The sequence below is a fragment of the Anoplopoma fimbria genome, chromosome 10 (assembly GCF_027596085.1).
Source record: "Anoplopoma fimbria isolate UVic2021 breed Golden Eagle Sablefish chromosome 10, Afim_UVic_2022, whole genome shotgun sequence".
Taxonomy (NCBI): domain Eukaryota; kingdom Metazoa; phylum Chordata; class Actinopteri; order Perciformes; family Anoplopomatidae; genus Anoplopoma; species Anoplopoma fimbria.
Window position 1 is genome coordinate 22798810 of NC_072458.1, and position 12947 is coordinate 22811756.

At 41.6% G+C, this 12947-nt stretch overlaps 1 protein-coding gene across 1 annotated transcript in view; it reads left to right on the forward strand.

The window, feature by feature from the left end:
* LOC129096972 (collagen alpha-1(XIV) chain-like) overlaps positions 1-12947 on the forward strand; it is a 148222-nt gene that overhangs the window by 16662 nt on the left and 118613 nt on the right. The window contains 2 exon segments of the mRNA XM_054605647.1: positions 619-762; positions 4252-4335. Of these exon segments, the coding sequence (XP_054461622.1) occupies positions 619-762; positions 4252-4335 (228 nt within the window).

The following is a 12947-nucleotide window of genomic DNA, read 5'->3' on the forward strand; positions in this document are numbered from 1 at the left end:
CGTGTTACATTTGACCAGCAGTGGGTGAAGGGCTCTTGTAGAAAGACGAAAGAACTTCACTTTGCAGGTTTAATTGCTCCCTCAGGAATAAAACGTTTTGCACTCTAGATCTTTATGATCCTTAAACAGGTGTTGAGAGCACCGCTATTGAATTTATGTGAGCATAAATCTCTGCAAAGCTACAGTACAATCTGTAAAGATTTAAATGGACACCGGGCAAAGTAAATTATCCTGAATCAATGTATTTTAAATGCAAGGAGAAAGATACATTGGAAGAAGAATAAAAGATAATGAGGGTTTGAATAAGATGTTTCAAATATATTTCAATCTGTCAATGCATGTGTGTTTCAAAGACGTTAAAAAAAACTATAAAAATGAATTCAGACGTCTTTACTCTGAGCATTCAGACGTCTTTGCTCCTTGCAAATGATCTTGACAAACCATGCTGGGTTTGAACTCAACCTTAAGCTGACTTATAGCCATAAAGAAGTGGGTTTGTTTTACGTTCCTCAATGTGTTTGCATCTTCTCTTCATTACATTGATAATAAAATGGATTTAAAATGTTGTGTTGGTCAGTACTTGAATCTTTTGTTTCTTCTTCTCTTCCCCTGTAACAGGTGGAGAGCAAAAGGAGATTGAAGTATCGAAGCAGGAGGCAAAGCTGATCATCGAGGACTTTGACCCCTCGAAAGAATACAACTTTAAGATAGTCGCTGTCAGTGGAGGACAGCAGAGCAAACCTCTGCAGGCCAAACATGAAGGTGAGAGGCTTTCACTGAGTCAAATATTTCACCCTTACTAGAACAACTCCACTGATGACTGAGGCTGCATCCACACTACCAAGTAAAGAAGAAGTGGACGTAGTCATCGTGATGTCACCCATTGTTTTGTTGACTGCCGTTTCAAGCCTCGAGATCGTCAATTTTGCATGTTGTTTTCATTTGCAACCAATGAACCGAAGTTACCATATAAGATTGAGGAGGAGTGACGTAGAGACACCATATTCGTCTCTGGTGTCGACCTGTCAATCACAGTAGCCCCGCCCTAAAGCATCCCCTGCTTTATGGTCTGTTTGACTCTAAATGGAGCATCATTTACTAAATGAACATCATGCTGTATTGAAGAAGACTTGAAACTAGAGATTGAGACCATAAACTCATGTTTACAATGTTTACTGAGGGAATAAATCAAGAGAGAAGTAGAGTCATTTTCTCATAGACTTCTATGCAACCAGAGGAGTCGCCCCCTGCTGGACAGCAGAGAGAATGCTGCTGCATTGGCTTCGCCGTTGGAACCGTTGTTGCCTGGTCCGGACGGAGGTCGCCATTGGAAGTATTCTGATTTTGAGGGTTGATACAGGCGATGTTGGATTGATGCTCTCAGATCAGTTCAGTGTGTTCTCAGACCGGAGGCTTACAGACGTCACGCCAGATAATCAAAAACGTTGTGTGAGTAAGTGCAGTGACCTTAAGACACTGTGATGTAAAAGTGGAATCACAGACGACAGAGAGCCGCTGATGGACCGATCTCTATGTGACATCAGGCTGCACTTCTGCCTCCAATCAGTGATGTCACAGCGGGTGTAATCCATCGTCTGTGATTGGCAGAATACCTGCTGTGACATCACTGATTGGGGTGTGGCCAAGAGGGCAATATGCTTGAAAGTTTGAGCTGGTAGAGAGCAACTCAGCAGCACTGTGGGATATAGTGATGTATTTTTGAACTCTTTATGTTCTGCCTTAATGCTGCATTGTTCAGTGATTCAGCGTTCACTGTTTATGTTGTTTACACTGTGTGTTTGGTGGAGACAAGAATACAAACGTTAACACAAATCACTGCATGCCTCAGCTCTCTGCTGTGGTCCTGAATGCTAAAATATTCCCAGTGAGTTGTTTACTTTGTTTCACTCAGTGACATTCAGTAACCTGCTGATATTTACTCGTCATACTGTGCTTCAGGAACAAAACAAAAAAAGAAGAAAGGAATACTACACATCGACTTTTTAAACAGGATTTGTAATGCAGAAATCCACAGGAGTGTTTCCTCCAGAAATGTATCACATCGGGGTGGAAAATCTCTTTGACTCAGCATTTAAAATATCACGCTGCTCTGCAAAACTGAAGAGATGGCGTAATATCACATAATAGACTCCTTTTACAGTTTGTCAATAATGTAATATGATAAGTGCTCGCACGCAGTTTGGCAACAGAAGTACGGCAGAGTGCAATAACCAGCAAAGCTGTGAGAAAGCAACCTAAAGAAATTGACTTTTCAGATCCCATGCTGTTAATGAGAAGGCAGAATAAATGAGCAAATGGCCCAATACTTAGTGAACAGATATATATACATGTCATTTTTTGGAGCGCTACACCTTTTTTTGTGCCTTGAGTTAAAAATCTAAGAACTTTAAAGAAAAGCGCCAGTAAATGGAGGAGAAGCTTGTTTTGGTCGTGTCTGTATTCCAAACTTTATATTTCAGACAGACACTAGCATGACAGAGACGGAAAAGTCCATTTAGGAACAGATGGGCCAGGCGCACACTGAATGTTGCTGCTGAAACTTGTTTGCTTTTATTACCGTACGCCTCGTCTCTCCTTGCTCCAACATTACAAATAGATAATAAAAAAGCAAATGCTAGTCACATCATACAACGGTGGTTAGAGTGGTGATATTTGATGCCTAGAGCATAAAAAGCGCTCTGAGTGCTCTTTTGTTGAATTAGCTAAATGAAGACGTAACACCAGCAAGACATCAGGAGCCTACAGTCACTAGAGGATCCAACTACGCTATCTGTGGTCAAAGTATTCTTTAACATCCAACAAAAACATCATAAAGGAAATTCACCTCTGTCTGGTAGCATCTCTAAAGAAATTCAACCATGGTGCTGAATCTGTGTATCTGCAACCACGGAGGTGAACAGATGCGACAGACGAGCGTTCCTCTGGGAGTAAACCAGCTGACAGATGTTACACATGTCGTACGCCACCTCAGAGCCACTGTCATACAGCGACTGTCAGGACTACAGGGGAGGGAGACCATGGAGAAGACTTTAATGTGAAGTGTGATTTAAAAAGAGTCACGGAATATAAAAAGAATATAAACAATGTGGGTCTGAAAGATGGAATAAATGTTACAAGGGACCAACCAGGGAGAGCAGGAACCAATGGAGAAACGTACGATCTGATCCAGCTGAATCAGCAGAATCACAAATGCCACCAAAACAGACTCTTACTTCATTGGTTGCACTATAAATTGAAACAAACAGATACATGTACTTGATACAAAGAAGCTGGCCTGCTGTGACCTGACCATAATGGAAACGTGCATTATTGAAAGAACAGAACTTCTTCTCTTATCCTAATTGAGAAAGTGTGCGTGTGTTTGTTTTATTACATGTACAATAACGTACACTAATGTAAGCGAGGTAAAGGCGCAACGGTTGCACCCCACGATAGAAAATGATGAACTTTTGGAGCGCTGCAGCTCACGATGCATGTCATGTGACGAGTAACAACCAATCAGAGCTGGCAGACATGTTTTCTTTTTCTTCCGTAAATAACAGTCTGCGGTAAATTAATGGAGGCTGCTGTCAAATGTTTGCTTGTTGTTGTTGTATGCACTTAATGAAAAACACTTTGAGGTAGCACTTATGAAATATGAATGTTATTAAAACAGAAAACCATCCGTGCTGATTCACTGAGATCCTCAGGACCTAAACTTTAATCACTCTGTGTCTAATTGATCAAAGCAAATGAGATTTTGATGTTTTGCAGTTGCTGTCACTTTTTTACATGAAAGCTTAAATACACTCATATTTTCAGATTAGTTATTATGTCTTATGGTATCTATTCTGGACGATTCTATTCCTGGGATTTTAGAAATACTCAGTTTTTCTTTCTCCCCTCTTAAGTTGCTGCACAGAACCGTTAACTGATTCTGAAAGAGTTTCAGTTTAGTCCTGATCCTCTATAGACCTCCATCAGTAGACAAGACCATCAGAGAGAAGACTGTACATTTTCTTAATGCTACTTTAATTTTGTGTTGATTTTTGTGGATGAAATGATTGTTTCGGAGCACCAGCCTCCCTTCAGAAAACCTCTGATTTTACTGCAGCAGGGTCTGACAGTCTGTCCCGCTCAGTCCTGGTTCTGGTTCTCCGGTGCCTCCCTTCACTCCAGCCAAGTTACTGTGTTCCTCCTCTCCAAACATTAACTAATGTATATTCTTTCATTATGTATTTTTTCTTCCAGCTCAGCAATCGGCCGTGGAGATGGTTCAGTCTCAGCAGAGACAAGACAGCGGCGTCACCGAGGACAACAACGAGATCTCAGAAGGTAAGATCCTCGGCGGGGAAACAGGAGGCAGACCAGGTGAACGGAAAAACTCTGGAACGGGAAAAGATTGACACCCCCGTCCGCTGCCAGTCTCTGGTCGTCTGGATTTAAGACCACTTCTGTGTAACAAGGAGAGTCTCTTTGAAACGCCTCCAGAAGACAACCTGTCATTCTGCAAGAACCACTGTGAGAGGGAAAGTTTTTTACAAATTGGAGAAGCCTGAGCTGCAGACTCTTTGTTCTCAGCTCCGTTCAGAAAGAAGAAAACGTTAAAGAAGGATTTCTCCGACACCGACGGGTGAAGCTATTGATTTTTAATACCTTGACCTTTTTCAGACAGAGGAGAATATTTCAACAAAAACAGGTCAGTTGAAGCTGAAGAGGCCTCCGAGCTTGACTCGCCGTGCCAATCAAAGACACTTTCTCCTGTTCCGTCCGCCGTCTTTGGGAACAAAGCCCTTTCATGATGTTTTATGATTACCGTCCTCGCTCATTTGAAGACGGGAGAAGACCCGAGAACTTAATATTTCTGCACTTAGACGGCAATTATCATCGAGCCTCGCTCTCAAAAAACGGAGGAAAAAGAAATGAAACAGTGCGAGAAAAAAAAGGAAAGAGAATTCAAACGAGAGGCTTCAACATTCAGGAAATGAATCGAGAGGAGAAGCGTCGTAAACAAGCCTATTATGATTATTGAAGTGATTGTGAGCGCCACACGCTGCGATGTACAATCCGAAACACAAGGAGAAAAAAGGAAAGAAGGAGTTTATTCCAAATCTCCCAGAAAACTACAGAAACACTGGACGGCAATTCATTTTCAATCAAAAATATCTCAAAGCTTTACAAAAGGTAGAATTCCATTGTTGTTTTTTTGTACCATGAAAGTATTAAATCTGTTTGTTTTGATGCTTTGTTTTTCCCATATTTTGTTCCTCTATGAATTTATCTAGCGGTGGACAAAATATTGGAAGCATTTCTGTTTGCATCAAAACCAAAAAGAATCCAATAAAGCTTTTTGTTTAAAAGAAAAAATCCTGCAGCTGAAACGCAGGACGTTCACCTCGCCGTGTGTTATCGTCATGAAAACCCGCCGTGGTGCCGTGTTCCTTTGCAGCTCTTGGAGAATGTGACGTGTCGCTTTGTGTGAGCGCTGTTGTGTTGTGAAAGCCTGGAGGATGGAGGGGTGGTGTTAATGACGGGGCAGATGGGACGTCTGGCAGCCGGTTAGCCGCCGTCTCAAACCCAAATTACAGCCTCTGCTCTGAAAACACTTGGCAGTTTGAATCTTTCATGTATTCGGTGTCTTAATCTACTTATTAAGCATCTCAATCCGTCTCACCACCATTATTTTGTCTCTTATCGTCTGTAGTTATGTTTGTGTTGCATCGATCTTTTATATATTTTCCTTCAGAACGAGAAAGACAGAAAAAATACTCAACATTTTGCAACAGAACTCCAGTTTTCTCCTCTCTGCAAATCTCATTTGGGTTCATCGCCTCATCGCTTCTCATGCAATTACAGCCCGACTGCTCTTAATGGGGATTTTATTCTTCTCTGAGCAGCACTGGACCTCGCCAGGAGAGCTTTGGTGATTGGTATTCTCTTTCCTCCAGACAGAGACAGAAACTTTACAAACCTGCCAGGAATCTATTTCTCTGCCTCTTCTTGAAATAACTACTAAGTAAACTCCGGAGTCCTGGGGTCGTTTTAATCCTCACCAAGGTTTTAATGCAATTATCGTTCTTTTCTCCTGCGGTCTCCGAGCATCGAATCCAAAGTGAGCGTGGCGGCGTCAGACCTGAGATTAGATGAAACTTTATTGCTCTTTTGGGGAAGTTAAGGGGCTGAAACAGCAAACATAAGAGGATTAAAGGTGTTTTTGAGATGTCGCCGGGTGCAAGAATGACCACGGAGAGCTGTGGACACTAAAGATAAAGAAGAAAAAAAGATGCTGCAGAATCTAAAGGTCCTGTTCAGGTTGTGTGATTAGTTTTCAGTTGTCTGTTTTCAGGATATTGTTCTTTAGGATCTGTTCAGTAGGTCAACATTAACTTGCTGACGCTGTGATTGGATGTTTGTGGTTCTTTAGTGAAGACAGCCAATCAGCAGACTGCGGTGATACTTTCTTTTGCAGCGGCCTTGAAAGAAAGGAAAAGATTTTTCAAAATTCAATATCAAGCGGATTAAACCGCTCAAACAAAATGTGATTAGAAGAATATCTTGTTCCTTTCTGTCACATGTACAGAAATAGAGGGTATTTAGATTCCTATAATATTGGGCCCGTCTGGAGGATGATGGATTAGCAGAACGGAGCAGCTGCTCCTGTACGTCAACACTTTACTTGATGTTCAAGATGTTTGGAGCGACACTTTAACGAACGTGACAGATCTGATGCCAGCCATGCCTCACTGAGGGCACTTATGGCTGCACAGATGTTTGAAAACGGGCGCTAGACTTCAGCGGCTGTGTTTGCACCGACGAGTCAAAGAAAGGAGGGAGGGAGGGAGGGGAAGGGAGGATGGGAGTCAAAAGGAATCTGATCCAAAACGCTGAGATAATTACAGCTAGGATTTCCATAAAAGTCTTTTTTCTGACTGGTTACTGCTGCCTGGGTGTTTCCAGACTGCTTCTCCCGTCAGCTTTCTGTTTCTACATCTGTCTCTTTGTGTCAGTTCTATCAGTCTAATAACTATATTTCTATGATTTTTTTATTACCACAAACATAGGCGAGAGCATCACTCTTTCTGCAAATGACACTTTTGGAATGAACCGGCATCCAAATCACTCAGTTTATTTTAGAAGTTACATTCTTGTAGATAATTGAAGGCTTTGACTTCTACATAAAACATAAATGCCTTGAAAATAGAGGCCTGTTAAATGTGAAAGTGCAGACATCAGAAACATGGCTATGACTTTGATTTAGGTGAGTGTTGTCAATAAAAACATGGTTAATATGTGGTTTGATTTAATGCACTTTATAAGAACATAAGCAATAATTGATGTAATGATGATTATTATGACACCATTTACTAGCAACATGACAGTATGTGTAAGTAAAAGTATTCTAGAAACTATTACTGTAATATCTTATATTTATTATCATATAAATGGAGAACCTGTCATATATTTGAGACGGATGTTGGAGTTGAATCCAGTCTGAACATCACCTTCGTGTTCATCTTCCTCTCTCTCTTTCTCTTTCTCAAGCCGTCTTTTCTCCCGTTTCTCCAGAGCTGCACATAAATATAGAGTCGTCCGGTAGCAGGAGCTTGAGCCGGAGGAGGCAGGCCATTAGTGGAGGAGTGAGAGCTTCGCTGTGACTGGGACCAACATAGTAACAGTTGGTGACGTTTGTCAAAGGTCCCGCGGTGCGTCCGTCACGTCGCCTCGGCCTCAGACAGCAAGAGACGCCTTTTGGGCCAAAAGTGTCAGAAAATGTTCCAAAAAAAAAAATATCAGAGGGAGGAAAAGAAGGAGAGTTTGGACTACAATTGTAGTTTGTCGCTAATTAAAAAGAAACAGAGAATTAAGAGCTCAATACAGAAATAAAACAAGTCTGTATAAGGCTCCACGATTACGACCAAAATGATAATCACGATTATTTTTGGCCAATATGGAGATTGTGATTATTTTTCATGATTATTGAGATTTTAGGGAATAGATTTGTTTATTAGAACACAACTGATTAATCGGTGCGTTATTGGTGGAACTGGGCTTTGATAGCGGCCGATGACATCTGTCACATTGAGACGTCATTGTTTTACGTGGAGGCTACATAAACATTAGGAGGGTTGCTTTTGCTGAAAATATCTATTTAAATGTGTTTAACTCCTACTAATAATCTTAACTGTTGGAAACAACATGAAAAGACACTTTGAGACCACTCGTGAAAAACTAGAATATGAGCTCAAACTTTGTCGTCCCGGATAACAGATGATTTTACAGCAAACAGATGAGTGGTACGATTTCATATCCGACTTGTTTCCAGTTCATTTCTCCCCAAAAACATTATCTCTTGAACATATAACGCAACACCATCAGCTCCTCGTCCATGATACAATAAAAATAAATCATTCAACTGATAACTAAACTCACTTAATTAACGTTTTCTCTTCCAAATAATCCAGCCACATTACCAGCCATTCATGAAATGGAATCCCACATTTTAAGATCCTCCTCAGCCCGGGAATAATCACCAACATTAATCGTTTGTAAGAGTGACATTTAACTTTATAAATGGATGTGGAGCAGAAGTAATTATGGCCAGACGTGAGCCACAGAACAATACATCACCAAATATAAATCGATAAATCATATACCAACAATGTAATCCATCAAATCAGATCCCTTACCAGATGTTCCCTTACCAATGACGTAAACTCAGAGAGTCGATGCAAAAGTAGCCAACAGAAGTAAAACTCTCTTCCTTCTCATATTCTTTGTGTTCTCCTCATAAATCATACTATAATGAAATGACTCTGCTGACGATGCCTGTGTTTTATTAGGAGTTTAATGGCTGCAAGTTTTCATTTTTTAACATAGTCCTAAACCTTGAATTCAACTTAACTGATGAAATCGATTTATCGCCTGGCTCTAATTAGCAGGATGCTGTTCAATGTTTCCCTTTCAGATTTCAGTGCCTCAGCCTGTGAGCATGAAATGATATTTTGCACTCTGTATATATATATATATATATATATATATATATATATATATATATATATATATATATATATACTGTGTGAGTCACCTGCTATATCGCCAACCTCTAAGTGGCTGCAGGCTTCAGGGGACAGATGGGGGAGAGAGGAGCCAACCAGTGATAAAACACACATGCTCTGTTTTTACACAACTCCACCCCACCACCTCCTTCTTAGCCACACACACACACACACACACACACACACACACACACACACACACACACACACACACACACACACACACACACACACACACACACACACACACACACACACACACACACACACTCACTATCCCCTCCAGGTCTCTTTTTTCATCAGCTTTCTGCTCTTTTCTCTCTTTATCTCTGTTTGAACAGTGTTTTTTCTCTCTCTCTCTCCATCACTTTTTCCTCATTACTCTCTTAGTTCTTCCGTCTTTTAACACTATTTGGTTTTATTTTTTCATTATCTTCCTTTTGGATTCTTCCTTATTAACACAGCTATGATATAAATGTTTGATAGGGTGACTTTAGGTAGACACAGTACCCTCAAACATGTCCTCTTCTCTCCTGCCTTTTTTTTGTTCTGTTATTGCTCTGAGCTGTGAATTTAACTCTTTGTATTCAGGGTACGAAGACAAACATCGATATTTATAAGTTTATCTATCTGTCTGTCTCCGCTCCAAAGGGTTAGTAGATCAGGTTCCTTGAAGCAGTTTAGTTTACTTTCAATTCAGAATGCGTCTTTCTTCTCCTTCAACCTGCTGTAATCGATACTCTGCAGATACGTGCCCTCCTTTTAGAGACGATAAAATCCAGGTGAATTTTGATGAAAGTATTGAATGTTTTTTAATGCCTTCTGGTTTTCCTCTCTGCTCTTTTCCGTCTCTGTTTTCGTTTTCCTCTTCCAGCTTCGCCTCTTTTTGTCGACTCTTCCGTGCTCATAGTTTGACAGTCCCGGCCTTGCCCACACTTGCTGAAATACCACAGCTATAGCCTCACAGGCCCGTTCTCCGGCTGCCAATCAGACCTTTAACAGCTGCCCGGCAGTCTGAAGACTCTCCTGCAAGACTATAAGATTTTTATAATTGTTGATATGGTTTCCCCTAAAAACATTTTTTTGCAATTAAATAAATATCTTGCTTTAGTTAGTAGCTACAGTTCTGATTAACAGATAGACGGACCCGACGTGCTGTTAAAACCTCAAGTGAGCTCATTAAAGCTCATTAAAAGAACATTTGTTTTCACAGTTTTCAGTCAAGAGTTATTTAGGCCGAAGTTGAAATCACTCAGTATGAAGAGGCCCATTCAGAGAGTAAGCAAACTAAAATCTTCACCCCAAAAATGATATTGATGACATGTATACATGTTGAATTTTGTGTTGAATATTTCATGGTTCAGTATTTCTTAAATTACATGAGGTGATCAGGAACTGCTAGTTTTGCTTAAAAGGCTTTAGAGGATGTTGCAGAGTACACAGCCTTTATTCCTAAGTTTATGTTTGCTTTGGAATGAAGCTAAAAGCCTTAAAATCTCTTTATATAACAAAGACTTTTCTGGATTGTCTGGCTCTGACAGTGTTAAAGTTTTGTGACAAACACCTGGCATGCTAACTGTCGTAGCAGGGTGCTAGCTAAACTGACCTAATAAAGTCTGTGTCGCAGCTTTTCTGTTGCGTCTGCAGCTCGACGTCTTCCTGCCTAGCAGACAAACTATTTGTCCGTCTAATTGTCGTGCCGTCTGTCCTCCGTGGGGTGATGGATGTGGAGTTTTATCTGACGTGAGAGCGCTGTAACTCATCTAATCTCTCACTTCGCTCTCAGAGAAACCCAGGTGGCATCTGTAGGTGTCCATAGAGGTCGACTCGTACACCTGTCTGTCCTCCTGTCTGTCCTCCTGTCCCTCCTGTCTGTCCTCCTGTCTCTCCTCCTGTCCTCCTCCTGTCCGTCCTCCTGTCTGTCCTCCTGTCTGTCCTCCTGTCTGTCCTCCTGTCTGTCCTCCTGTCTGTCCTCCTGTCTGTCCTCCTGTCTGTCCTCCTGTCCTCCTCTGTCCTCCTGTCTGTCCTCCTGTCTGTCCTCCTGCCTGTCCTCCCTGTCCTGTCCTGTCTGTCCTCCTGTCTGTCCTCCTGTCTGTCCTCCTGTCTGTCCTCCTGTCCTCCTGTCCTCCTGTCCTCTTGTCCTCCTGTCTGTCCTCCTGTCTGTCCTGTCTGTCCTCCTGTCTGTCTGTCCTCCTGTCTGTCCTCCTATCTGTCCTCCTGTCTGTCCTCCTGTCTGTCCTCCTGTCTGTCCTCCTATCCTGTCTGTCCTCCTGTCTGTCCTCCTGTCTGTCCTCCTGTCTGTCCTCCTGTCTGTCCTCCTGTCTGTCCTCCTGTCTGTCCTCCTGTCCTCCTGTGTCCTCCTGTCTGTCCTCCTGTCTGTCCTCCTGTCCTCCTGTCCGTCCTCCTGTCCTCCTGTCTGTCCTCCTGTCTGTCCTCCTGTCCTCCTGTCCTCCTCCTGTCTGTCCTCCTGTCTGTCCTCCTGTCTGTCCTCCTGTCTCCTGTCTGTCCTCCTGTCTGTCCTCCTGTCTGTCCTCCTCCTGTCCGTCCTCCTGTCCTCCTCCTGTCCTCCTGTCGTCCTCCTGTCTGTCCTCCTGTCTGTCCTCCTGTCTGTCCTCCTGTCTGTCCTCCTCTCTGTCCTCCTGTCCGTCCTCCTGTCTCTCTGCCCTAACCTTCGTTATCTGTCTTTTGATCCAGTCAAACATTGGTCTTGTTACGGGTTACTGTATCTTCCATTGGGGATTGTGACAGTAGACAGAGATGAAGTAAAGCGTACAGCACATCAGAGCTTCTGCAAATGTTGTTGTTGTAACTGCTGTGTTTTTTATTTCTTGTTGCTCAGGACAAAAATAACGCTAATGGAAAGTAAATCATGAGCCTTATTTGTGGTGGACACATGATTTAAAAGCTTCCATGTGACTAAGCAACAGTCAGAGATACAGATGTACTTTATCCAAAAAGACAAATATAGGTTGGCTGGAGGTGGATGAATCCAACAAACAAGACCGTTTTGTTGCATCAACCTAACTGTTGATGGTTTTGTTTCATAAACCAAACTATTCATGGTTTTGTTGACCAAACAAGTTTGTGATTATTTTAAGGCCAACCATTATGTTTTTTTCTCAACCTAACTAAGTGGTTTTGTTGCCTAAAGCTGACTTTAGTTTGTAACTTAATGTCATCCCGAAAGAAAGACATTCCCAGCGACACAAAAACAAAATGACTATTTGTGTCCCTGAACACAAAACCAACAGATTGCATTTTGTGACTATTTCACAAACTGCCGTGAGACTGTGTTGTTTATTTTTTAATGAGGAAAAGAGTTGAATTCATCCGGCAGATTGACTTGTTTTTGTTGAGTGCTAATTTACCTGCAGATGAGTGTCTTGTTTTGTGGACAGATGGTTCATGTCTTTACAAAGTGAGAAAAAGTTTTTGTCTACATTTCAAGCCTCAAAACTTCAGTGCAGTCACTAAAGTTAACGTGCATCTTGACTCCAGATTATATTCATATGCAAATATGGATCCAGTCTGCAATTAAACTTAACAGTTACATTTGTTGGTTGTTTTCTTTCTTTGGTACAAATGTGACAGGAAATGCACATTCTGTTCAGTTTTTAAAAAAAGCATTTTTAAATTGCTCATTAATTCAACTCCAATCATCAAAAAGGTCTTAAATGTATTCAGGTTTGCTTCCTTAGCTCTACAGATGCTGTTTTTGTTTCTTTGCCAACCTGACGCTCTGTAAAGAACAACGTTACAAAGCTCTTTGTGTTGTTTATTGGCTTTTAAATGAAATCAACTTTTAGCAGTGACGTTAGAGTCGTGCGAGCTTTCTAAACAGCCAGAGGTTGATCCTGGATGCAGCACATCTAACCCTCACCAACCCAGCAG